General features: G+C 40.4%; 1 protein-coding gene across 7 annotated transcripts in view; it reads left to right on the forward strand.

The window, feature by feature from the left end:
* CHD6 (chromodomain helicase DNA binding protein 6) overlaps positions 1-25306 on the forward strand; it is a 230676-nt gene that overhangs the window by 54572 nt on the left and 150798 nt on the right. For 4 of the 7 annotated variants that reach the window (XM_049869932.1, XM_049869935.1, XM_049869933.1 and 1 more), the window contains 2 exons: positions 3221-3276; positions 14596-15116. In XM_049869932.1, coding sequence (XP_049725889.1) covers positions 3244-3276; positions 14596-15116 — 554 coding nt within the window. In that variant the 5' untranslated portion in view covers positions 3221-3243. The other 3 variants (XM_049869937.1, XM_049869936.1, XM_049869938.1) reach the window with 3 other exon arrangements.

Genomic DNA, 25306 nt, shown 5'->3' on the forward strand with positions numbered 1-25306 from the left:
TGGGAGGTAGTTGCTGGAGCCCTGGTGGCGTAACGGTTAAGAGCTTGGCTGCTAACCAAAAGTCCAGCAGTTCAAATCCACCAGCTACTCCTTGGAAACCCTATGAGGCAGCTCTACTCTGTCCTGCAGGATCGCTATAAGGCAAAATCAGCTCAACGGCAATGGGTGGGTAGTTGCTAGTGTTGTTATTATTTTAAGACAGAATTGAACCTGTGTCTTTATTGAGGGCAGAAGAGCTATAGAAAGGGAGAGGCTTAGTGATATCATACGAAGAGAAAACAATTCTTTCATTCAACAATTGTTTATTGAGCACCTGCCATGAGGACAGTGCTGTTCTAGTTTCAGGGAGTACAGTGTGAACAAAACAAAGTCTCTTGTGAAGGTAATTAAATGCTACATTAATACGTAAGTGTTGACATGTGGTGAGGAGAGCGGGAGTCTTGCCAATTTTCATATGACTTAGATGTTATACACATTATTTTTGCCACTGTTGACCAATTTGCTGGTTTGCTCATATAGGGATTTCAGAATCTGTCTGTATTAATGTTTCTGAGTCATAAACCAAAAAAAAAAAAACCGAACCCACTGCATCATAGGTTCCTGAAATTACTGTTGGATCCATCCTTTATTGAACCAAAAGGATTTAATCACAACTTTTGAGAGATGGCAGTGCAGCAGCAGAGCTGTAAAGCCATTTTCAGGATTGTGCACAAGTACATTCTGTAGGGTGAATCTATGCATCTTTTTATGCCATATAAAATCCTTACAGAAAGATTACATAGTTTTTTGTTTTTGTTTTCTCTTTAATGTGTGCCATAAAAGGTTAAAAAAAAAAAAAGACAAAAAGATACTGGCAGTGTAAGAGAGAGCACTTTGTAAATTATGGGGTGCGGTTCAGAGAAGTGAAAGTCAGTAAATGCTTATTGAACACCTATAGGTGGTGCTTATGACGTCTGTTACCTCATAGGGTGGCAGCATAGTGGTGTGCGGTGATCCATCACGGTGCTGTGAACAGCCTGACAATAATAACATGAGGTTTGCCAAGATTGCTTTTAGTGAGATGGAGCAGCTGGAGTAACATCACTCTCACCAAGATTTGACTGTCTCTCCCAAGAAGGTAGAATGTGGTGGGGTTTTCTACAGTATGCAGCATGACTGTTGCTGAAGGTGTAGATGGCAGTATCTTGAATGTGAACCAAGTGGCGGGAAAAGGTTTGGTTTAGAATCTTTAACTCTCCTTTCTTCCTCCAAGCCTTCCCTCCTTGCTTACTAACCACATTCAAGCCATACTTGCTTCAGCCTCAACTCTTACCCAGTGGTTCCAGCCTGCATTCATCTGCCTTCCCTCATCTTCTCAGGCCTTGTGATGAAACAGGTGATCTTCTTGGTGCTGTCAAGTGCCTACACTGCTGTGATAAACATTTTCAGTCACTCCCTGCCTCATCCCCCAGCTTCCTCTAAGGCTCTGGTTTATTTCCTTGGGATAAAAAACCAATCAGAACTGTTGCTGTCATCCATGCAGACTCATAGCAACCCTATAGGACAGTATAGAATTGCCCCATAGGGTTTGCAAGGCTGTAAATCGTTATGAAAGCAGACTGCCACATCTTTCTTCCTTAGAGGGGCCGATCGCTTAACCATTGCACCACCAGGGCTCCTTCCTTGGAATAAATTCCTTAAAGTGGAATTGGCACATGAGAAGATCGGAACAGTTTATAGATCTAGTGCCACATTGCCGCAGGGCTCTTCAGAAAGCTTGAAACAATTAGAAATACCATCAGCAATGATAAGTAGGACCTATTTTCCCACCTGCCTGGCAGTGTTGGGACCCTGCTTATTTGCTTGTTAGTTTGTGGTACTTAATTGAAAGTTGCCTTTTTTTTTTTTTAAACATCTCTAGTTCATTAGAGTTCTATCAGTTCTTTACACGTTAGTAAGTAATTTTTATTGGCATTGGTGAGGTTTTTTTTCTGTGTTTTTAAAAATTTCATTATATTAGGCTGAATTTTGTTTATTTGAACACATACGTCTTAGTATTGATAATCTCCTTTTTTATTTCCCAAACTTCTTTCTTCATTTCAGAATTTGTGTCAGTTTTTGATTGTTAACAGAGTTGGTTTTTCTGTGGCCTGATAATTTGAAATTGGGAGATAAAAGGAAATAAACTTGTACAAATATAATCTACCTAGAATTGACTTCACTGTAGTAAAGCTTGGAGGGTAAAATTCTTTTAATTTTTAGCTGCCCTGATTCAGAGTATTTTCCTTGAATTTGTGGTTTTCTTCAGGTAAACAATAGTTCTGTCAAATCCTAACACTTAGTGATTCTTAGAAGGGTCATTTGCTAATTTAACTTCTTCTACCCCAAATCTGCCAGTTCTTCTCTACCTAACTCCTTCGCCCCTCCGTCTAGCTAGCACCTGACGGTGCCCACTTTCTAGTTGTTCCTTCCTTAGGTCATTGTGCTCCTTCTGAGTAGTAGTGTCCTGGTAGACTGTTTGGGGGAGAAGCGGTGGCATTTTATGATGCTTTATATAGAAAATGCCTCTTAATTCTTAGTGAAAAAACTAAATTTTTTTAGTTGGTTGGTAAGAGGTGGGGGCTTAAGGCTTGGATAGATTAAAATCGGTCGTTAAAAAAAGTAAATGGAATATTTGAATGTAGTTTATTTTGCCAGGTAATATATGTACATGGCTTAAAATATCAGAGTATATAGTAGAACTTATAACGAAATGTAATAGTAACCTGCCCTACCTCACACCAACTCGTGTCTCATTCCTTACAAATACTTTTAACTCTTTTATATATATATATATATATCTTATTTCTTGATTTATCAGTTAGAGACATTATTTGATATTCTTCCAGGAGGTCGAGAGTTTAGCATATTTCTACCTCCTCTCCTCCGTTCTTCTCAGTGTAATCATATCACAATTTTTGGTTCCTCTTTTAGTTATGTTTGTAACTTCAGTATGCCAGGATCTTTTACAACTTACTTTATCTACAAAGACAGTATCTTTCAACTCCATCTAGTCTGGAGCAATAAATAGGGTTTGGGTTAGGGTTTTGGAGATGATGGACTAGAAGACCACCGATTATAAATATTCTGTAGAAATAATCCTCTGCTTGCTTTTTCCTAGTGTGTCACAGGCTATCCTGAGATAATCTAAAATGTTTTATTTTGAATGTTATCATAACCTTTGCCTTTTTATGTTTTACAGAAATAAATTTCTTCCTTCAATAGATGATAATGAAAATACAGAAAAAAGAGAAGCAGGTAAGTGACACATTTCTTTTAAGTGAATGCATCCAGTGTTTATAGGTGCTTTTTTTTTTTAAACTTTTATTGAGCTTCAAGTAAACGTTTACCAATCAAGTCAGACTGTCACATATAAGTTTAAATACACCTTACTTCATACTCCCACTTGCTCTCCTCCTATTGAGTCAGCCCTTCCAGTCTCTCCTTTCATGACAATTTAGCCAGCTTCCAACTCTCTCTATGCTCCCATCCCCCCTCTAGACAGGAGATGCCAACACAGTCTCAAGTGTCCACCTGATACAAATAGCTCACTCTTCATCAGCATCTCTCTCCTACCCACTGTCCAGTCCCTTCCATGTCTGATGAGTTGTCTTCGGGAATGGTTCCTGTCCTGGGCCAACAGAAGGATTGGGGACCATGACCGCTGGGATTCCTCTAGTCTCAGTCAGACCATTAAGTATGGTCTTTTTATGAGAATTTGGGGTCTGCATCCCACTGATCTCCTGCTCCCTCAGGGGTTCTCTGTTGCACTCCCTGTCAGGGCAGTCATCGGTTATGGCCTGGCACCAACTCATTCTTCTGGTCTCAGGATGATGTAAGTCTCTGGTTGATGTGGCCCTTTCTGTCTCTTGGGCTCTTAGTTATCGTGTGACCTGGGTGTTCTTCATTCTCCTGTGATCCAGGTGGGTTGAGACCAATTGATGCTTCATAGATGGCTGCTTGTTAGCATTTAAGACCCCAGACGCCACATTACAAAGTGGGATGCAGAATGTTTTCATAATAGAATTATTTTGCCAATTGACCTAGAAGTTCCCTTAAACCATGGTCCCCAAACCACCGCCCTTGCTCCGCTGACCTTTGAAGCATTCAGTTTATCCCGGAAACTTCTTTGCTTTTGGTCCAGTCCAGTTGAGCTGACCTTCCATGTATTGAGTATTGTCCTTCCCTTCACCTAAAGCAGGTCTTATCTACTAACTAATCAGTAAAAAAACCCTCTCCCGCCCTCCCTCCCCCCACCCTCGTAACCAAAAAAGTATGTGTTCTTCTCAGTTTATACTATTTCTCAAGATCTTATAATAGTGGTCTTATACAATATTTGTCCTTTTGCCTCTGACTAATTTCACTCAGCATAATGCCTTCCAGGTTCCTCCATGTTATGAAATGTTTCACAGATTCGTCACTGTTCTTTATCGATGCGTAGTGTTCCATTGTGTGAATATACCACAATTTATTTATCCATTCATCCGTTGATGGACACCTTGGTTGCTTCCAGCTTTTTGCTATTGTAAACAGAGCTGCAGTAAACATGGGTGTGCATATATCTGTTTGTGTGAAGGCTCTTATTTCTCTAGGTTATATTCCGAGGAGTGGGATTTCTGGGTTGCATGGTAGTTCTATTTCTAACTGTTTAAGATAATGCCAGATAGATTTCCAAAGTGGTTGTACCATTTTACATTCCCACCAGCAGTGTAGAAGAGTTCCAATCTCTCCGCAGCCTCTCCAACATTTATTATTTTGTGTTTTTTGGATTAATGCCAGCCTTGTTGGAGTGAGATGGAATCTCATCGTAGTTTTAATTTGCATTTCTCCAATGGCTAATGATCGAGAGCATTTTCTCATGTATCTGTTAGCTGCCTGAATATCTTCTTTAGTGAAGTGCGTGTTCATATCCTTTGCCCACTTCTTGATTGGGTTGTTATAGGTACTTTTTTACAAGAGGAGGCACTGGCAGTGTTGGCTCATGTCTTAGCCCGTTTCACATTTTCCATATGGTTATTGAGAGTTCTCTTCTGAATGACTTAATATATAGATTTTTCCTTTTGCTAAGGTCAGTTCTGATACAGGAATAAATGTAATGAAAACTGTGGATCAGATTATTATACAAAATTAGCTATACATGAGAGAGGTTTTTCTCCCTTGGAACAGCTATCCAAGTTTTTATAAAAGAGAGATGTGAGCAATTATTTTTAGTTTATATATTTATCATTTTAAGATTTTTGGCTAAACTAAAAGCATTCTTATTAATAAGAATCTGAATTCTTAAAATGATGGGCAGGAGGTTTCTTATAGAGGGGCTCTTGAACTAATTGAAAGGATGTGAACATCAACTATTTTGGCATGTGGTTTCTTCTAGGGGAGGGGAATTGGTGAAAACATTTGGCCTGTGTGACTCATCCTGCCAGGGTATCTTTCCTTAGTTGGTACTTCCCTGATCCAGGTGGTTATATATTAAAATAAACCCAGAGACCCCAACCAGTGTTGCTCAAGGGAATAAGATGGGAGGACCTGGTCTGTCTCCTAGAAACAGACTATCTCTGATGGTCTGTTTTCCTTTTACAGAATTAAATGGTAACCTGATAACCAGGTGGGGATCTGAATTGCTGTTCTTCACTGGAGTCCAGGGGTTTGTGATTGAGCCAAGGACACTCTTGTACAAAGAGGTTTGGTGAGACCAGCCATTCTTTCCTCCTCACTCCACTCCTAGGGAGCACTAGTCGGATATAGAGTGGCTTAGGGATACAAGGACTAAGCTCTTTTCTGTGCCGACGAACAGGTCCTTAGGAAACCAGAGCAAAACAGCTTGTTTTGGAAAATAATTCACTCATCTGTTGCCGGTTCTTAACAGGAAGAGCAGTGAGTAAATACTACCTACCTACATACTGGATTTCTTTCTGTACTATATCTATCTTGAGTTGTCAGCTGGTAGGTAAAATGCTAGAGAGCGGTAGTTCCACGTACCAGGAATTTATCATATGGATATTCTCAGTCAGGTGTGCAAAGCTGTGCACAGGGAATTTCATTGATATTTTGTTTATAATGGTAAAAATGGAAAAGAACTTACATGTCCCTCAAAAAGGGACTCTTTAAATCATAACACATCCACCTAGTAAAATATGATTCAGCTGTTAAAAAAAAAAGAATTACTAACTAAGAGCCCAAGAGACAGAAAGGGCCACATGAACCAGAGACCTACATCATCCTGAGACCAGAAGAACTAGTTGGTGCCTGGCCACAATCGATGACTGCCCTGTCAGGGAGCACAACAGAGAACTCCTGAGGGAGCAGGAGATCAGTGGGATACAGACCCCAAATTCTCATAAAAAGACCATACTTAATGGTCTGACTGCGACTAGAGGAATCCCGGCGGCCATGATCCCCAAACCTTCTGTTGGCACAGGACAGGAACCATCCCTGAAGACAACTCATCAGACATGAAAGGGACTGGTCAGCAGAGGGGAGAGAGATGCTGATGAAGAGTGAGCTAATTAAATCAGGTGGACACTTGAAAGTGTGTTGGCAACTCTTGTCTGGAGGGGGGATGGGAAGATAGAGAGAGAGGGAAGCTGGCAAAATTGTCACGAAACGAGAGACTGAAAGGGCTGACTCAATAGGGGGAGAGCAAGTGGGAGAAGGGAGTAAGATGTATGTAAACTTAGGTGTGACAGACTGATTGGATTTGTAAATGTTCACTTGAAGCTTAATAAAAGTTAAAAAAAAAAAAAAAGTATTACTGAAGAGAACCTCAAACCCTCAAAACTATTGTCATCTGTTACATATGGGCAGGTTTGTGCTTCTTAAAGTAATCTGCATGGTTAATTTCTTTTAAACATTCTTTTATGTTAACCTTTGATTTAAACAAAAACGTATTATACCAGTTACCCTAAAATGAATCCTAGTTTATTTAGAGATTTTACTGGTTAATACTAAAATCTTTGGTGTATCAACCAGCTGTTGTGTAGCCTCAGTTTGATGGGTTTTTGTTCATAATAACCTTACCCCAGGGTATTTTAGACCTCACCGTGATGTTGATGAACAGGATGTGGTCTTTATTTCAAAGTTTAGTATTAGATATGGTAGAGGAGCAAGTTAAATAAGTAGAGCCACTTTCAGGAAGAGTTTTTCCTGCTTCCCTCACAGGTATGATGTTAGGCCATACTGATAACTGAACTGTAAGAAATTGCGGAGCATGAAAACAGAAAATTATGGTAGAGGTAAAGCAATTTACAGACTCCAGGATTGAGTGTGTATGGAGAGAGTTCAGTGCCTGACTAAGAGGAGACCCATGTTCAAGAATGAACTTGGGCCTTGATTTTAGCTGAACGCGATTGAAATTCTTTTTTTTTTTTTTTTTTTTGTGCTTTAAGTGAAAGTTTACAAATCAAGTCAGTCTCTCACACAAAAACTTATATACACCTTGCTACATACTCCCAATTGCTCTCCCCCTAATGAGACAGTCTGCTCCCTCCCTCCACTCTCTCCTTTCGTGTCCATTTCGCCAGCTTCTAACCCCCTCTACCCTCTCATCTCCCCTCCGGGGAGGAGATGCCAACATAGTCTCAAGTGTGCACCACCTGATCCAAGAAGCTCACTCCTCACCAGCATCCCTCTCCAACCCATGGTCCAGTCCAGTCCCTGTCTGAAGAGTTGGCTTTGGGTATGGTTCCTGTCCTGAGCCAGCAGAAGGTCTGGGGGCCATGACCACTGGGGTACTGTAGTCTCAGTCAGACCATTAAGTCTGGTCTCTTTATGAGAATTTTGGGGTTTGCGTCCCACTGCTCTCCTGCTCCCTCAGGGGTTCTCTGTTGTGTTCTCCGTCAGGCAGTCATTGGTTGTAGCTGGGCTCCATCTAGTTCCTCTGGTCTCAGGCTGATGTAGCCTCTGGTTTATGTGGCCCTTTCTGTCTCTTGGGCTCGTAATTACCTTGTGTCTTTGGTGCTCTTCATTCTCCTTTGATCCAGGTGGGTTGAGACCAATTGATGGATCTTAGATGGCTGCTTGCTAGCGTTTAAGACCCCAGGAGACTCTGACTCTTTAGCTGCATGACTTTGTACAGCTCCAACCTGGCTTTTCTCATGACTTAAAGGGGAGCAGCCATACCTGCCTCACAAGGTACTGATAAAGATTAAACGAGGCAATATGTCATGTGCGTGGCATTCACTGTATCAGTGGGAAGGGAATCCTTCAGTGTAACAATAAATTGATTATTAAACTTTGTTCTTTTTCTTACCATGATTCTAAGGTGTAAGAAGTAGCAGCAGATAAAATGTCCACACTTAAAAAACCATCTTTCCTTTTCATTTTCCTCTTCTCTGGAGAAAAATGACGTGTAAATCACATTTTGATCTTGAAAATTCCCCATTTCCTTGTCAAAAATCTTATCAAGGTAAATTACACAGAGATGATAAATTTTACAGGTTACTCAAAACTCAGTAATAAATAATCATGTTTGTCATTAACCAGAAAGGGCATTACAGGAGTAGTGTGCCAAGAACAAAGGTTTAGCAAGAGATTGACTTTGTGTGGCCTAAATAAGTGTTGTAAGGAAAATAGACTTTAATAAAACATTTTAAAATGAATCATTCTCTTAAATTTCTGTTTATTGCCTCTCACTAGGGGTTTATAGTCTTTTAAAAAATAATGAAACCTCTGCTTCTAAGAAATACATATTTTATTCCTAAGATAACCAAGCAATATTAGAAAAAAATTAGAGAAACAAAATGTGAACTCTAAGCGTAGAAAAATCATGTAGCACTACGGTTGCATAGTGTAACTGAAAAGGCTTTTTTAAGGGGACACATCCTAACATGAGTCGGAATCGACTCGACGGTACCGGGTTTGGTTTTTTCGGTATCCTAACATTTTTTAACATTAGTGATGACAAACCTATGATGTAGGAATAACTGATTTTTATTAATTCTTTTTCTTAAGAAATATATAGTCTGATTACAAACAGGCAGTAATAGTAGTGAATGGTATATACCCCCAAAGAGCCAGGGCTTTACATTGTGGGTAGAGGAGTAATGATTTTGAATTGGAGTATGGGGAATGCCAGCTTCTTGCTTGATACCGAGAGACGTACAAAATATGATAAGACATAGTTCTGGTCTGCAGGCACGTGTCATCTTAAGTGATAAGAGGGATTTTGGTACATATATCCAATGTAGAAGAGAGTTAGTAAGTGATGAATGCAATAGAAATAGGTAATATTATAAGTAGAATGAAAAGTTGTAGCTACGACTGGGAGGAGCCTACACTTGAACTAACTAGGGGAGAACCTTGCCTCCTAACTTTGTGATCAAGAGTCGAGTAAGTAGAGGCCTTCATTCTAGGTTCTCTAGAAAACATAAAGGTGGGATGGGAAGAGTTTTCTTCAGATATGCTATGGGAATCTCAAAGACCTTCATGTTATTAGCCCTTGCTTTCTTCTCTACAGTGAATATAATTTATTCACCAAACAAATAGTTTTTTAGCAGTTATTCACCCAAGAAATGTTTGAGTGTCTACTTGGGACCAGGTACAACAGTGACTGAAAGTTTATTCTTTTTCTTAAGAAACTTATAATCTGGTTACAAACAGGCAGTAATAGTAGTAGATGGCATATACCTCAAAGGAACCGGGGTTTAACTTTGTGGATGGAAGAGTAATGATTTGGAATTGGAGAGTATGAGGAATGCCAGCCCCATCGAAGAATTTTGAAAAGGGGGAGGGGGGTGTCTTCTGGAGAGAACCAGGTTTCAGTTAAAGCAAAAAAGAAAATGAGGGTTCAGGTCTCTTCAGAGGACCTGGGAGGAAGGATTGGGAAGGAAGAGAATAGTATATCGGTGGTTTTGGGAAGGTGGAGCACATGGCGATAAGGGAGTGGAGTCCTGAATTTTGAGTGATAACCAAGGATAAACTAGGATAAGAAGAATGGTGGGTTTAGTGGTGCTAGGTTCTCAGAAGAACTGCTCCCAGCTATCCTCTGCTGGGGAAGGTGAGGATTCAGATCTCTAGGAATATGTTTACCACCAAATAATGATCCATAATTCAGAATAGTCAAAGAGGTAGAATAGCAAAATTGATAACATCAGTGAGTAAGCAGTTCATTTCTAAGCCTTTGCAGCTTCACCCCAAAGAAGGTCTGGGGATAAGGGCTAATACTACTCAGACCTTGGGTTTGGTAGTCATTGGAAGGCCTTTTTCAATAATGCATAAAGAGAAATAGTAAAATGCCCAGTAGACCCAAGATTCAGCAGTCTCACTCTGGAATCATGTTTCAAAAAAAAAGAAATCAGAGCATTAAATGCTTTCCCCAGTCTTTAGCATACTTAACATTTTTCTTTCGTCGTTCTAATTAATTTTTTGTTCTGAAATACATACTCAAGTGCCTAGAGCAAAGTGACCAGGATGGTAAAAGAACACTGACCATTTCATATGTGGTATGATGGATGAAGCTAGGATTATGTAGCCTGAAGAAGTGAAGACTTAAGGGCCTCATGTGGAAGAAGGACTAAATGTATCTGTTGCTGGACCTATGGATGAGAAGGAGATACAAGAGGACAGGCTTTAGCTCAATACACAGAAGAAAATCTTGAGACGTTGTGCCATATGCCTGGTAAGCAGTAAACTCCCTAGTCCTAGTAGGAGAGACTAGAGGACCATTGGCTTGTATGTGGGAGAACATGAGATAGGAGCTTGGCTAGATGACGTCAGAGGCCCATTCTAACTAGGACCCTAGGGTTTGCTGGTGTATTTATATACGGTATTTACAAATAAACTCTATAAACAATGGTACATAAATAGATAAAATTTTAACTAAAATATTACATAACAATTACTTATTGCGTAGTGGTTCTTTTAACTCATGCTACCGATGTCATCCCACATATCACTAGCATTTATGAGGCGGTCATAAAGCAACTTACTACTTTTTTAGTGAAAATAAGCTGTTGATTTTTAAATTGTTCAAATAAGGAGGCTTTAAATCTGTTTACATGTGGGAAACTGTGGACTAGGAAGACTACTTAAAAACAATGAATAGAATTGCCTGTCCTGAGCAGAGGAGTTTTGGTGGAGACCTTTGGAGCAGCTTCAAAGTAGAATGAAATATCAAGGATCTATGACAGTTTTAGTTCACTCACAAATGCTGATGTGACTGGAGACTGTCTTTCTCTACCTAATTTTGATTTTTTTTTAATTGAGATATAATTCACATGCCATAAAATACACTCTTTTGAATTGTGAACAATTCAGTGGTTTTTAGTATATTCACAAGCTTTTGTAACTATCGCCACCATCTAATTCCAGAACATTTTCTTCATCCCCTAAGAGAAATCTTATACCCATTAGCAGTCATTCTCTTTCTTCCCATTTCCTCCCTCCCCCAGCCCTGAAAACCCACTAATCTACTTTCCTTCTCTATGGATTTGCTTATTCTGGACATATTGTGAGAGGAGGGAGGAGATTAGATGAATATCTATGACTCCTGGGAGCAGAATTGCTGGCATGTTGGGCAGGTATGTATTTAGTTTTATAAGGAAAGTAAAAATGGCATGGCTGTGGCATCTGACCTCCTCTAACTTCACAAGGGAGAAGGAGAATCAAGATCAGCAGCCCAAGGCTGATTCCTATTAGGTGGAGGTTAGACATGCCTCCTCTCCCTGTCATCTTTACCAGTCCCCTGACACCAACTGTCCCTTCTAGGACACTCTCTACTTCTCTGCTGGGTTTGGTAATTCATTATGACGGCTACACAGAACTCACAGACAATATTCATGATTATGGGATTTATTAGGGAAGCAACAGATTATAATCTAGGTTCAGAAATGCTCAGGATACAGTTCTTCCATCAGGACAGCCTCTGTTCAGTCATGTCCACAGGTATGCCTCTCTCCAGTCCCTTGGCCTCTGCCTTTCTCGGACAAGTGTTACAAAGCTCTTTTAGCTCTGCCAATAAGTACCCCAAGGCACCCCACTTAGCCAGTAAGCCTCGGTCCAAAGATGCGCTCAGCTCTAGCTCTGTGGGTCAGCAAACTTAGCTCCACCAAGTGCCTAGAGGCACCCCGCTCTGCCAGCAAGCCTTCTGCCCAAAGACACTCAGCTTTCTTGATCCTTCCGTGGGCCAGGAAGCCCACTACACTCTATGTCCTGCCGGTCTCTCTTACTGCCGTTTCTCTGCCAGTGCTTCTCGCTTTCTTCGTTATTAGAGCTTTCTCTCTCTCTCTCTCTCTCTGTCTCCTGGTTCTAGGAGCTTCTCAGTGCAGGGATTCCGGGTCCAAAGGACATGCTCTGCTCTAGACCCTTCGTGCTTAGTGATGGTGAGATCCTTTCTTTCCCGCCACTGGGATGGCTCATTTTAAACCTAGTGGGATGGCAAAACTGACCAATCCCCTTGTTAGGGTTCAATATACCTTGTTAGCATGGTCCCATCCAGTCACTTGGGTGGGAGTTAAAAGACCATGGTGAGAAAGACCACACAAAAATGATCCATCGCACTGCAAGGAACTCCCTGGCCTTTTCCCAAAGTGATTGCGTGCGCTACCACATTTAGCATTTCTAACCAAGTTTCTTGCTGGTCTGGTGGCCTAGCAATTGTTATGATTCCCTGGGAGGCCATAAAATGCTCAGTGAAATGAACATTAGCTTTTGGTCAGACAGAATTCAAATCCAAACTCTTCCACTACTAGCTGTATAGCCTTGGGCACATCAGTAACATCACTGATCTTCCATTTTTTCATATACAAAATGGACACTTTATGTTAACCTTTGTAGGGTGATTGTGAAGATAGGAAATGTCATGAAACATGCCTAGCATAATTTCTGGTATATTCGTATAATATGTACTCAATAAACATTAACTGCTATTTTTATTATCACTTAATGATTGAATATCCCATTACTACCACCTGCCTCCAGCTGCTTGGGAGAGCCCTGTCCTTCAGAAGATACCTTGACCTGAATCAAAGAAAAGGCCCCACTGTAACCTACAGGAGAGCTACCTTGATGGAGTTAGGTCTTTTATGTGTTGCCTTTGGGAGACTCTTCAGTAAGCATATCTGCATCTCTCGCTTTTTTTTGTGTGTGTCCACCCATGCGTGCTAAGCAAAAACTAATTCTCTGAGGGCCAGGTGTCCCTGGCACAGAATTCAGTAATATCTCGGGGATGGCTAAGCTTTGACTGGATACCTGTCACCCCACTGCTGGGTTTCTTCTTGCTTTGTATTTGATTTTACATTCCTTTTAAGTCTTCTCAGCTCCACCTTATCCTGAGTCATCTTCGGTGCTGAATCAGCAATGAGGTTGTCAAACTGAATTTTTCTTTTTAGTGGCGAATCCTGCCAGAATGACCGATTCCCTCTGTGTTTAGGCTTGTTCTTAAGGCTGAAATTTATCTATCAGAAGATCAAAAAAAAAAAATCTTTCATCCTTTTCTCTTGGGATTCTCAATATTATGTTTCGGAATATCAGACTAGTGAAGGGAACTGGAAAAAACAGAAGGAGAAATACGTAGCTGAATTTTACAGTCCCCATCACTCCCAGGATGGGCCAGGAAGTCTGAGTATGGATTGAGTAAGCAGCACACTAGAGGGAAACTACACCACCTGGGCAAGTGTCTGTGTCCTTTAGCACATGCCAGGCCTCTTGGTAGGATAGTAAGCCACTCAGAAATGGTGCTGTTCCTAAGCCATCATCCAGAGATGACTGTAACCATTCCCTGGAAAGCGTGCCTATCCCTCTCAGGCACTCCTTCAGTTAGTTCTTTGTTCCAGATCCAGGAGAGTGTGGTGTTCTCTGAAACCAGCACCCATGTTATTATCTGATTTTTGCCACCTTAGCTTGGTTAGGAAATGGCAGATATTTTCTGCAACACCAACCTGAAAGTATGCTGTGTAACTTCTTCCGAAGAGTTATTTGCTTAAAAGAGATCACCTTGGAAGGCTGCATGTTTATTTGGCGGTACTCAAAAGCAACTTTGAAACTTCCCTTTCCGGGTTGCCTTAAGCATAGGTGACACATTCTTTGAGATAACATCTATCATGGCAAAGCATCCTCTTATGTAGGTAGTTTGGTTTTTGCGAGTGGCCAAAGATTATTTGGTGCGGAGACTGGTGGCTAAGTTAGATGGTCAGATGAGGCTCAGAACACATTTGAACAATAGCTTCTTGTGTGTTAGTGTGATAAGTGACATTCTGGGACAGAACAGGGAACCTAGGATTTTGTGTCTGATAGTGGCGTGTAAAGGTATTTTGTGGGAGACTATTGTAGTTGCCTATCCTAGACATGGAGCTTAAAAGATTGTTCAGATTTCTGCATATAACCATGGAACTCCTCCTGGTTTTTACGTAGTAATTTTTTTACTTATATATGCTAGCAGCAAACTGGTACTGTTCCACAAGGGCAAAGGACATGTGTGTCCTGTTTGCCACTATAGCCCCAGGGCCTAGGACAGTAGGAACTAAACATAGTTGAACTCAGGATTTGTTGAGTGAATGCGTGCATTCACTCTTTAATAATACTGTTTGTATGAAGTATGCAACGGAAGGGTAATATGCTTTTCTATTTCTCTCTTTTTTACAGTTGTCAAATTTCAAAGTTCTGAATCACTCCCCAATGTCTGATGTCTCTGTCAATTTTGACTACAAATCCCCATCCCCGTTTGACTGCAGTACTGATCAGGAAGAGAAAATTGAAGATGTTGCTAGTCAATGTCTGCCCCAGAAGGACCTGTATGCTACTGAAGAGGAAGCTGATACCCTTTTCCCTAGGAAAATGACGTCCCATAATGGGATGGAGGACAGTGGAGGAGGAGGCACCGGAGTGAAGAAGAAACGGAAGAAAAAGAATCCAGGAGAACAAGAGGGTGCAGCAAAGGGAAGCAAGGACAGGGAGCCCAAGCCAAAGAGGAAGCGAGAGCCTAAAGAGCCAAAGGAACCTAGGAAGGCTAAGGAGCCGAAGAAGGTCAAGGAGCCCAAGGAGCCGAAGCAGAAGGATGGAGCAAAGAAGGTGCGGAAGCCCCGAGAGGCCTCGGGCACTAAGGAGGCCAAAGAGAAGAGGAGCGGGGCTGACTCTACAGCCAGGACAAAGTCCAGAAAGTCCAGGTGTGCACCTTTCTCCCTGCTTTGAGTACTTGGCTCTGCCTCCATGGAATGGTTTGCCTTAGGCATTACCCAGAACCCCTGGGTGTAACTTTTCTGTACTTTTTTTTCTATACTTCTGGGGGAGCCCTGGTGGTGCAGTGGTTAAAGAGTTTGGCTGCTAACCAAAAGGTCGGCATTTTGAATCCACCAGCCACTCCTTGGAAGCCCTATGGGACAGTTCTACTCTGTCCTGTAGAGTTGCCATGAGTCAGAATCGACCCAAAGGCAATGGGTTTGGTTTTTTTGGAGGGGGGTGGGCCTAAGCTTCATACCTCGCTTGTATAAAATGGGAGTGGGACAGCCACTTGGTTCTAATTTAAGGGGCTGTCCTTGGAGGTTGCTGTTTCTAACTGCATTCCTGGAGTTGTCTTGGAGTATTTTTAGAATATTCCAGGGGCTTGCCCCACCCCACTCCAACCATCCTTTCTGCCTGTGTACTTAGTATGTAGCATTCTTCAGTTCGTGATTGATACCTGCCTGATGCGTGGGCGTGCCTCTGAAATCCGCTTTACGTGCTTCTCTGTCTATATTAGCTTTTGGCCAAAGAGGAAACACTTTTCTCACCTTCTAATGTGAGAAACACTTACCTTTAATTACTACTGGCCATGTAATTTCTTACCATTCCTTTTGAATTAAAAAGAATTAAAATATGTTAACATGAACAGGTTGTAAGGGAGGGGACGTCCCAGGTTTGACATAGGGAGGGCAGCAGTTACTGGAACAGCCACACTGTAGAGCGGGAGAGGAGCAGATATTACGAGGGTACACAGTCATGCTGGTCAGTGGCCTGGGAGCTGTGGGTGGCTGTGGAGTTGCAGACAGGAGAGGACTGAATTCCTTCCTCTAAGCTATGAGTGCAGGGACTATTATCTGTGTCTAAAGTTTAGCATTTAACACAGTGCCTGACACTTCAACAGGTGCTCAGAAAATGTTGAGTATGTGAGACCAGAGGAGACTATAGTTACTTGTAGAGAGATCAGAGGGTCTGGGTACAGATTCACTGTGGAGTGGGTGATATTGAGGGCCTGGCTATACATCCTATCAGGATAGCAAATATACTTACTCCTTACTCAAGGAATTACGTTAATCAATATTTAAAAAAAAAAAAAAAAAGTAATATTTTCCATTTGTCTCTTTATAAAATTTTGTACAGAGTATTATAGTTAAGTTTTTTGAGGAAATACAGAACAAAAACTATAGGGTCCCAATCTGAAGGAATTGAAGTTAGAAAAAAAATAAATAAGGGCCGAGATTCTGTCTATCTAATCTATCTCATCTATCTATCTAATCAGCTAGCTAGCTATCCTATCTAATCTATCTCACACCAAGAGCACCATAAAAACCCAGAAATTGAAGTTAATGCTTATAGAACATAAGGTGATGAGGTCATCAGACTCATCTTGATTCAGGTCAGCGTGGTGAGTTGTAAAGAGAGAAGGCATTTTAGGTGGTGTGTGCTGTGACTTGGAGTTTATTATATAGTTAATTTCTTTTTCAGAAGGACAGGTTGTTGGGAACAGATGGATAATTTCCTAGTCCAAGTTAAAATTTTGCCTTATAATATTCACCCCATTCTGCCTGGCAGGGGAATTCATCTTTCATCTATTAAAGAGGCTTGGGTGGGAACCTAGGAATGTAATTTACAGGAATGGCCATAGAATAGAGAAGGTCAAGACAGGTAGGTACAATCGGAGTTCTGATTTTATGGGCCTTGTTTCTCAGTGAACCTAGTGAGCATACTCTGTCATCTGTTGTGTGCATGGGGTGGCAGAGTGAACTTTTTTGGCTTCTGCCAATAATTTTTGTCTCCAAATTAATTTGGAGAAAATGAAGTAGTTCTTCAGGTTAATAGCATGTGTGAAGAAAGCCCATTAACCATGAGCTAGTAGAGTGACTTAATTTGATTATTACAGAGAGTAGTGAATGATAAGGATAGTGTTTTAGAATTCGGGTAATTAGAGGAGAGTTTCAGAGCTCAAATAAAGAGCCTGGTTTGGTTGTAGAAGGCAGTAGAAAGCCATGTAGGCATCTGAGCTCGGTTAGCCAGTGGTCCCTGATGCTTAAACAATTTTATCAACCTCTTCTTAAAGGAGTTTGAATTTACTTTGTGTGGACTATGAAACAAGGTGATGAGTATACAGACCTCACTGTAAATTCCATTTTGGTGGAATGAGGAGGGTATTCACAAAATAAGGTTGTGTGTAAATGTATACGTAGCAGTAATTAAGGGACCGTGATTTCGATATAATCAGACTGTAAAATACAAGTGACTTGGAGAAGTGCGTGGCAGTGTTTTCAAGGGCTGCTAACTTAGAAGAAAGCAGAATCTCTTGAAGTTCAGAAATCCAGGAGACACATATTGAAAGGATGCTGACAGATTGGGCTGATCATCTCTTTAAAAAAATGAGCCTTTCATTTTCTTTACTTTGGGGATGTGTATTATTGACTTGTGACCTAGTAGAATTCTTTTTTGTAGCACAGATAGATTCTGGACTAGTTAGTCTGATTTCTTCTCCTTTGTATCTTTAGGAGCCCCAGTAGCCCAGTGGTTAAGAGCTCAGCTGCTAACCAAAAAGCTCGGCAGTTCAAATCCACCAGCTGCTCGTTGGAAGCCCTACGGGGCAATTCTACATAAAATTGCTTTGGACCGTTTAATTGATGACCCTGGTGGTCAGAAGAAGCAGTTTTATTAATGAAAAGACTTGAGTTGATTAAAAATACATATACTGGCATTTAAGTTTCAGTTTCTTGTGCTTCTTTAACTTACTGTCTTGAAGATTGGCTAAGATACATATTTTGATTTGAGCAGTTATTGATTAGATCCTAGATAATACTTGATGGTTATAAATGATTCACTGAATACTTGGATTATTATAGGAGTTTCACAACTGACTTATAGGCTTCCCATCTTTTCCTCCTTCGGTTCATCTTACCAACTGCCACCAGGCAAACCTTGCTGAGGTACTGTTGTTATCTTGTTTATATTGGTTGTTGGGTCGGGGGTAATGATGTTAAATCAAACTTCTTTCCCTCTCTCAGTTCCAAGACACTTGGGAAATAGTCAGCAGAGGGAGGGAGATCCAATTATCAGCTTTATTACTGATAAACTGGACTGAAGAACTTACATTAGCTTGTAGCCAGAATTGAGCTTCTCAGTTGTGTTTATCCACCAGACCTACAGGCACATCCCTGAAACAGAGTAGAAGATGCTGGGCCATGTATACTCCATTCCTTTTCCCAATCTCTCCAATCATATATCCTCCATCAAAGAAATGAGATGAGTTTGAAGAAGGGTGGAAAATATGTTTCTAGTATCGTTCCCTTATCGGGAGTAAAACATGGTTTTCCTCATGAAAACATGGGAACAAGGAAATGGGATTCTCCCCAACAATTTCTCACCAAGACTTTCTAAATTAGAGTCTGGCATGTAGTGGTCCTTTACCTAATCTGTAATGAAACAGTTACTAAATAAGAATACTTGATAAATAACTATTCATTCATTTATCCAGTATATTGTTAGTGCCTCCTGTGTGCCTTGCTTTATTTATTGGGAATGGAATAGTGAAGGAAGGGAGTTGTAAGAGAAGTATAATCTCTGAGCCCTGCCACTGAGGAGCTTTCACGAGTTAGAGAGACAGCCTTGCAAATGTTCAGGAACCAGCAAAAATATATACATTAACGGAGAAGGTGGTATAACTGTGTACAGAATAGCTAAAAGGATTTCCAGAGTTAAAAAGTATTTCAGTTCTGGCCTCCGGAGTCTCTTTGGAGAAGTGGGTATTGAATTGGGTATTAAAGGAATTAATAGGTGAGAAAAGACTTAAAGCAAAAAGACCAAAAGACATTTAAAACAAGTGTCCTTTGGGGAACTTCTGATTTAAGATGGTAAACTAAGCATACTTTTATTTACTCTTCTCCAAATCCTTTAAAACGACAGGAAGTAGAGAGGAGAATGAGTTCTTCAAAGATGAGAGATGTATTGAATTCCCTGAAAAGGAAGGCCAGTGACATTGTACTGATGGACAGGTGCTGTGGAGGGAGTCCCAGCTCAGAGCACACACAAGAGCTATGTTTACAGCAGGGGTAGAAGTGCTTCCTGCTCACACTGGAGCTGGCAGCCTTGGAGAAGGGATCGGTGGCAGGCCAGAAAATGGAGGTGGCTGATGAAGTGACTGTCGGCAAGGTGGCTGGGTGTTTGTCAGCTCCAGGCTAAATTCAGGCAATTACACTAAAGGTATTGAGCAGTTTGCCAGGGGGTGGCGCTAGGGATCCAAGTGGACACTGACATCCTCAAGAAGGGGGCGTGAGGCATTAGCTTATGTACCTTTCTCTGCCGGCATACCCTAAACGAGTGGAAGCTATCCCAAGCCTCCCGTTCAGGGGCAAGGCTTGTTGGAGAAAGCAGCTTTACTCAGCAGCAGAGGAGAGCCTCACCAACCACCTGTATGATTAACCTGTTGTTGCTACTTGCCATTGAGTCAGCCCTGACTCACAGTAAATCTGTGTATAACAGAACAAAACATTTTCTGGTCCTGTGCCATCTTCATGATCATTGGTAATTGGACAGTGATCTGTTGTGACCAATAGGGTATTCATTGGCTAATTTTCAGAAAGAGGTTGCCAGGCCTTTTTTCCTGGTTTGCCTCAGTCTGAAAGCTCCTCTGAAAACTATCCACTGTGGGTGTGATCCTTGTGGTATTTGAAATACCAGTGGCATAGCTTCCAGCAAAATAGCGACACGCAAGCCACCACAGTACTACAAACTGACGGATGGCGATCTCTGTATCTAAACTAAACTAATATGGGCATTGATACGCAAACGAGCTCTTTTGGGGTAATATCCTGTGTCTCTAGTATTGTGCTTCTGGGAAGAAGACCAAGAAGACCAAGCCTCTAGGAAGGCCAGGTCTTTTCAATAGTTCTGAATTTGGGAGTTATGGCAACTCGCTATAGTAGTACTGATTTTTTCCTACCAAGACTTCGATGGAGATTTTATAAAGTTTTCATTTTAAAATGGGAATTTGAGTTATTTTGAAATAATGTAGCTTGATAAAATCTTTCAGTGCCTGAAAGCCATGGGAGCAAAGTAATAACAGACTCTTAACTAGTACCTTGTTGTCAGACTTCCCCGAATCTTTTTCCTTGTACTCAGATCCAGCACTCAGGTTGTAACTCAGCTCTAGCGAAGAAACCTGAAGGTTGAGAGTGGCTGGAGATAGAGTGGCAAGAAAATTTTGAGAAATAATGCCTTCCTAGTGTTTTAATACTATAATGTAATTTCATATTTGGAAGGCCAAAAAAATTATTTTCCTGACTCAAACTACAGAGGGTAAACATGGACAGAATCTTCTTGGCTAATAAAGCTATGAAGAAGATAGGATAAGAGAGATTTTGGGTGAGGCTACTAATAAACTGTCATAGGCTATACCTGATAGTTGTCCTGCATGTATAGTATAATTTATATGTTGTGAGCTTCTTGCATGTTGTAAATAACCTAGTAAGTGATTTCTTTAAGGTGAACATGTATTTTATTATAAAATCAAGTTTGATTTTTTTATTAAAAATAGGTACCTTGTGCCTCAAAAATCTAACGTCTTCCATTTTTTCTGTCCTGCAAGTTAGTTTGTTCTGACTCTGAAAGCTAGAAAAGAGGATTATAGAAATAATCCCTTTGACCTGGCTTCAAATGCCAGTTAATGATGGCAATGTTAGATCTTTGTGTTTTTCAAAACTTTCTTGAGCAACAAGTGACATAAACTCAATTTTGAAGCAACTTCGGTAAAAAAAATAAAATAAAGAGGTTTATTGACTTAAGGAATGGAACCAGGAGATATAGTTGAGGGTTTCATCAGGGCTCTTTGTTTGTAACCCTTCCCTGCACGTCTTTGGGTGTTAGCTCCATCCTTTGCAACTGCCTTCTTCCCAAGATTGGAATCACAGCTACCTGCAACTTTGGGTATCACAGCCTCACGAATGAGGAGGAAGTGAAAGAGATTCATTTTCCTACCCACTCCTGCAAAAAGTAAAAAGGAAGAACTCCCAAGCCTGACTGAGTCATGTGTTCATCGCCACACCAGTCACTGTGGTAAATAGGGTAAGATACCATAGCCCTGCCTGACCTGCTCTCATTGTCTGGGGATCAGTATTGGATATCAGAAGAAAGGTACTGGACAAATACGCCTTCTCTTCACTTATTGACTGGCTCATTATCCAACATTTTGTGTTTACTACAACAGTAAGAAAATCTACTATTTGACTGTTTTGCCTACTAGTGATGTACGTCTGGCAGTAACAAACGCTGAGGTATGAGGTGAAAGTAATGCTGGCTTTGATGGTTAAGGTTCTGTGTCAGCTTGGCTGGGCCATGATTCTCAGTGGTTTGACAGTTATGTAATGGTGTAGTTTGGCAGCTATGTAATGATACAGTCATCCTCCATTTTGTCATCTGATGTGGTCATCCTCCATTTTCCCATAACACTGATTTCATATAATGACCTGGTCTTTGGAACCTAACCCTGGTGGTAAGTGAGGAGAGGATGTTTTTAGTATCCACTTCAGCAGTGGAATAGTAGAGGTAACATGCAAAATTATATGAACACACACACACAGTAAAACCTGCAAAACCCAGGACCTATGTAAGGTGAAAACCTGTCAGAAGTGGAAAACTCAAATATTTTCCGCTAAAACAAGCTGTAGAAAAGTGGTAAAATTGCACCTTGTGAGACCCGGAGAGAGAAGACTGTCTTGTCAAGTTCCAGCTCTCACAGATTTCACTGCGTGTGTGTGTGTGTAAGGCACGACTGGATGTCTCAAACAATCCAGCTACTGTGGTCTAACTGCTATCGATAGCATTCCTCAGTCTGCCATCTCAACCAGTTACTGTCGTTGGTTCGCTTCTTTATGTTATGACTCCTTTTTATTCTCCCTAAGATGATGCCTCCCTGCCAATACTGAAAATGTAGTGATGTTTATCCCACGTTTAAATTCATGTGTGTTGCAAGGATGGATTCTACCTTCTTCAATAGCCCAAGCCCAATCCCAGTGCTGTCCAGTCGATTTGGACTCATAGCGACCCTATAGGACAGAGTAGAACTGCCCCATAGAGTTTCCAAGGAGCGCCTGGCGGATTCGAACTGCTGACCCTTGGTTTAGCAGCCGTAGCTCTTAACCACTACGCCACCAGGGTTTCCAGCTTCTTCAATACGATGACTAAAAACAATGAATAATTATGCCATGTGGCCTTTTCAACTTGACCTACACTTGGGTCAAAATCATAAAGCCTGAATTTATAAAATCAGTGAGGCGGTGGACTTAGGACTGTATTAGAAATCTGGAAACCCTGTAAGTTTCATGTGAAATAATTCTTAATTGCAGAGGATAACAATCTCATATCATGGGAGAAGCAATGATGAAATCTTGTAATCTTTTTTTCTTTTTTTAATTAAAAAATTTGTTCTTTAATTATAAAGTAAGACAGGCTTCTTTTTCTTTTTTAAAACTTTATTTATTTTGTTGTTATTGAGAATATGCACAGCAAAACATAACACCAATTGGACAGTTTCTACATGTACGATTCAGTGATATTGATTACATTCTTTGAGTTGTGCCACCATTCTCACCCTCCTTTTCTGAGTTGTTCCTCCCCATTAACGTAAATTTACTGCCCCCCTACGGTTTCTTTCTAATCGTTCAAATTGCTGTTATCAATTTGATCCCATATAGAGAATTCTTAAATGACCATAATCCTCAAGGTAGACCTTTTTCACTAGTTAAGCTAAACTGTTGTTTGGTTTTAAGAAGATTTCAGGGGATTTTTTGGATTAAGGATTAAAGATTATTTTAGGGCAGTAATTTCAGGGATTCACCCAGCCTCCGTGGCTCCAGAAATCTGGAGTCCATGAGAATTTGAAATTGTCTTCTGCATTTTTCCTCGTTTGATCAGGACTCTTCTATAGAATCTTTGATCAAAGTGTTCAGTAATGGTAGCCGGGCACCATTCAGTTCTTCTGATCTCATGGCGAAGGAGACAGTTAGCCACACATCACATACCGTTCTCCTATTCCTGACTCTCCTTTTTCCTCCCCTATTGCTCCAGGCAAATAGAGACCAGTTGTCGTGCCTTGGATGGCCACTTAAAAGGTTTTAAGAGCCCAGGCACTATGCAATGAACTAGGCAGTAGAATAGATACACTAAACATGTTATCAGTCCAGTTAACTTGGATGCCTCATGAATCCATGACGCCAAACTTCAAAAGCAAGTAACAAAATCCCATGAGGTTTTTGGTTGTACTTAAGTAGCCTCTGTAGCTACTCTTTTTTTTTTTTTTATATTCATTTATTATTGACCAATGTGATATTTATTCCAACTCTCTTCTAACCTGGATTTAAACAAGGTTCAACACTCATTTTACTTTGGGATTCAATGTAGAAGATTTATTGTTACCTTGGTTGCTGAAATTGGAAATCACTTATATTTCATTAAATGAGATTTTTTTTTAATTCCCCTCCTTCCTCATTTTGTCTCCAAGCCTTTTTTTTTTGATTGTGCTTTAGATGAAGGTTTACAGAGCAAATTAGTTTCTCATTAAACGATTAATGCACATACTGTTTTGTGACATTGATTGCCAATTCCACGACATGTCAACACTGTCCCTTTCTTGACCTGTCTGTTCAAGTCCTTTGCCCATTTTACGATTGTGTTATTTGTCTTTTTGTTGTTAAGTTGTTGAAGTTTTATATATGTTTTGGCTATTAGATCTACAGTTGATAGCTTGTGTTTTCACTTTTTCGGTAAAGCCTTTTGATGAACAAAAGTTTTTAACTTTTATGTGGTCCCATTTATTTTGTCTTTTGCTGTTTGTGTTTTTGTTATTCTTTTGGATAATCCATGTTAAAAGCGAGGCCTGACAGCTTTGCTCCTGCTTTTTCTTCTAAGAATTTTATGGTTTTAGTTTACACGTTAAATCCTTAATCCACTTTGAATTTGTTTTTGTATATGGTTTGAGGCATGGATCCTGTTTCATTTTTCTGCATGTGGAAATCCAATTTTCCCATCACCATTTATTGAAAAGACTCCTCTTTCCCCATCAAATGGAGTTAGCACCCTTGGCAACAATCAGCTGACCATGTATGTTTGGGTTTATTTTTGGACTCTCAATTGTATTCCACTGGTCTATGTGTCTGTTTTAATACCAGTACCAGGCTGTTTTGAGTATCGTGGCCATGAAGTATGTTTTAAAATCAGGAAGTGTGAGTCCTCCTACTTTTTGTTCTTCTCTTTCAATGTTGCTTTAGCTATTTGGGGGTATCTTGCCATTCCATATAAAGATGAGATTTGGTTTTTCTATTTCTGTAAAGAAGGCTGTTGGAATTTTCATCAGAATTGTGTTGAATCTGTAGATCTCTTCAGGTGGTATTGGCTTCTTAACAATATTAAGTCTTCCAGTTTATGAACATGGAACATCTTTCCATTTATTTAAATCTTCTTTAATCTCTTTCAGCAGTGTTTTATAGTTTTCATTGTGGAAGTCCTTCACATCCTGGTTAGATTTATATCTAGGTATTTCATTTCTCGTAGATGCAATTGTAAATGGAATTGTTTCCCTAATTTCCCTTTCAGATTCCTAATTGCTAGTGTATAGAAACCAGCTGATTTTTGTTTGTTGATCTTGTACCCTGCAACTTTGTTAAATTCCTCTGTTAGCTCCAGAAGTTTTCTTGTTAAGTGTTTGGGATTTTCTACATATAGGATCATTTCTTCCACGAATAGCAATAATTTTACTTCTTTTCCAATCAGGATGCCTTTTATTTCTTTTTCTTGTCTTATTGATCTGGATAGGACTTTTGATACAGTGTTGAATAAAGTGATGTAAACTGGTACCCTTGTCTTGTTCCCAATTTCGAGGGGAAAGCTCTCAGTCTTTCTCCACTAAGTATAATGTTGGCCGCTGCCTTTTCATATGTGCTCTGAGTCATAATGAGGAGTTTCCTCTTTATTCCAGTCTTCATGAGGGTTTTCCTCAAGGAAAGGTGTTGAATTTTATCAAATGCTTTTTCTGCATCCATAGAGATTACCATGCGGTTGTTTTCCTTTGTGATATTGATGTGTTATATTATGTTGAATAATTTTCTAATGTTGAACCATCCCTGTG

This window comes from Elephas maximus, chromosome 25 (genome assembly GCF_024166365.1).
Source record: "Elephas maximus indicus isolate mEleMax1 chromosome 25, mEleMax1 primary haplotype, whole genome shotgun sequence".
Classification (NCBI taxonomy): Eukaryota; Metazoa; Chordata; class Mammalia; order Proboscidea; family Elephantidae; genus Elephas; species Elephas maximus.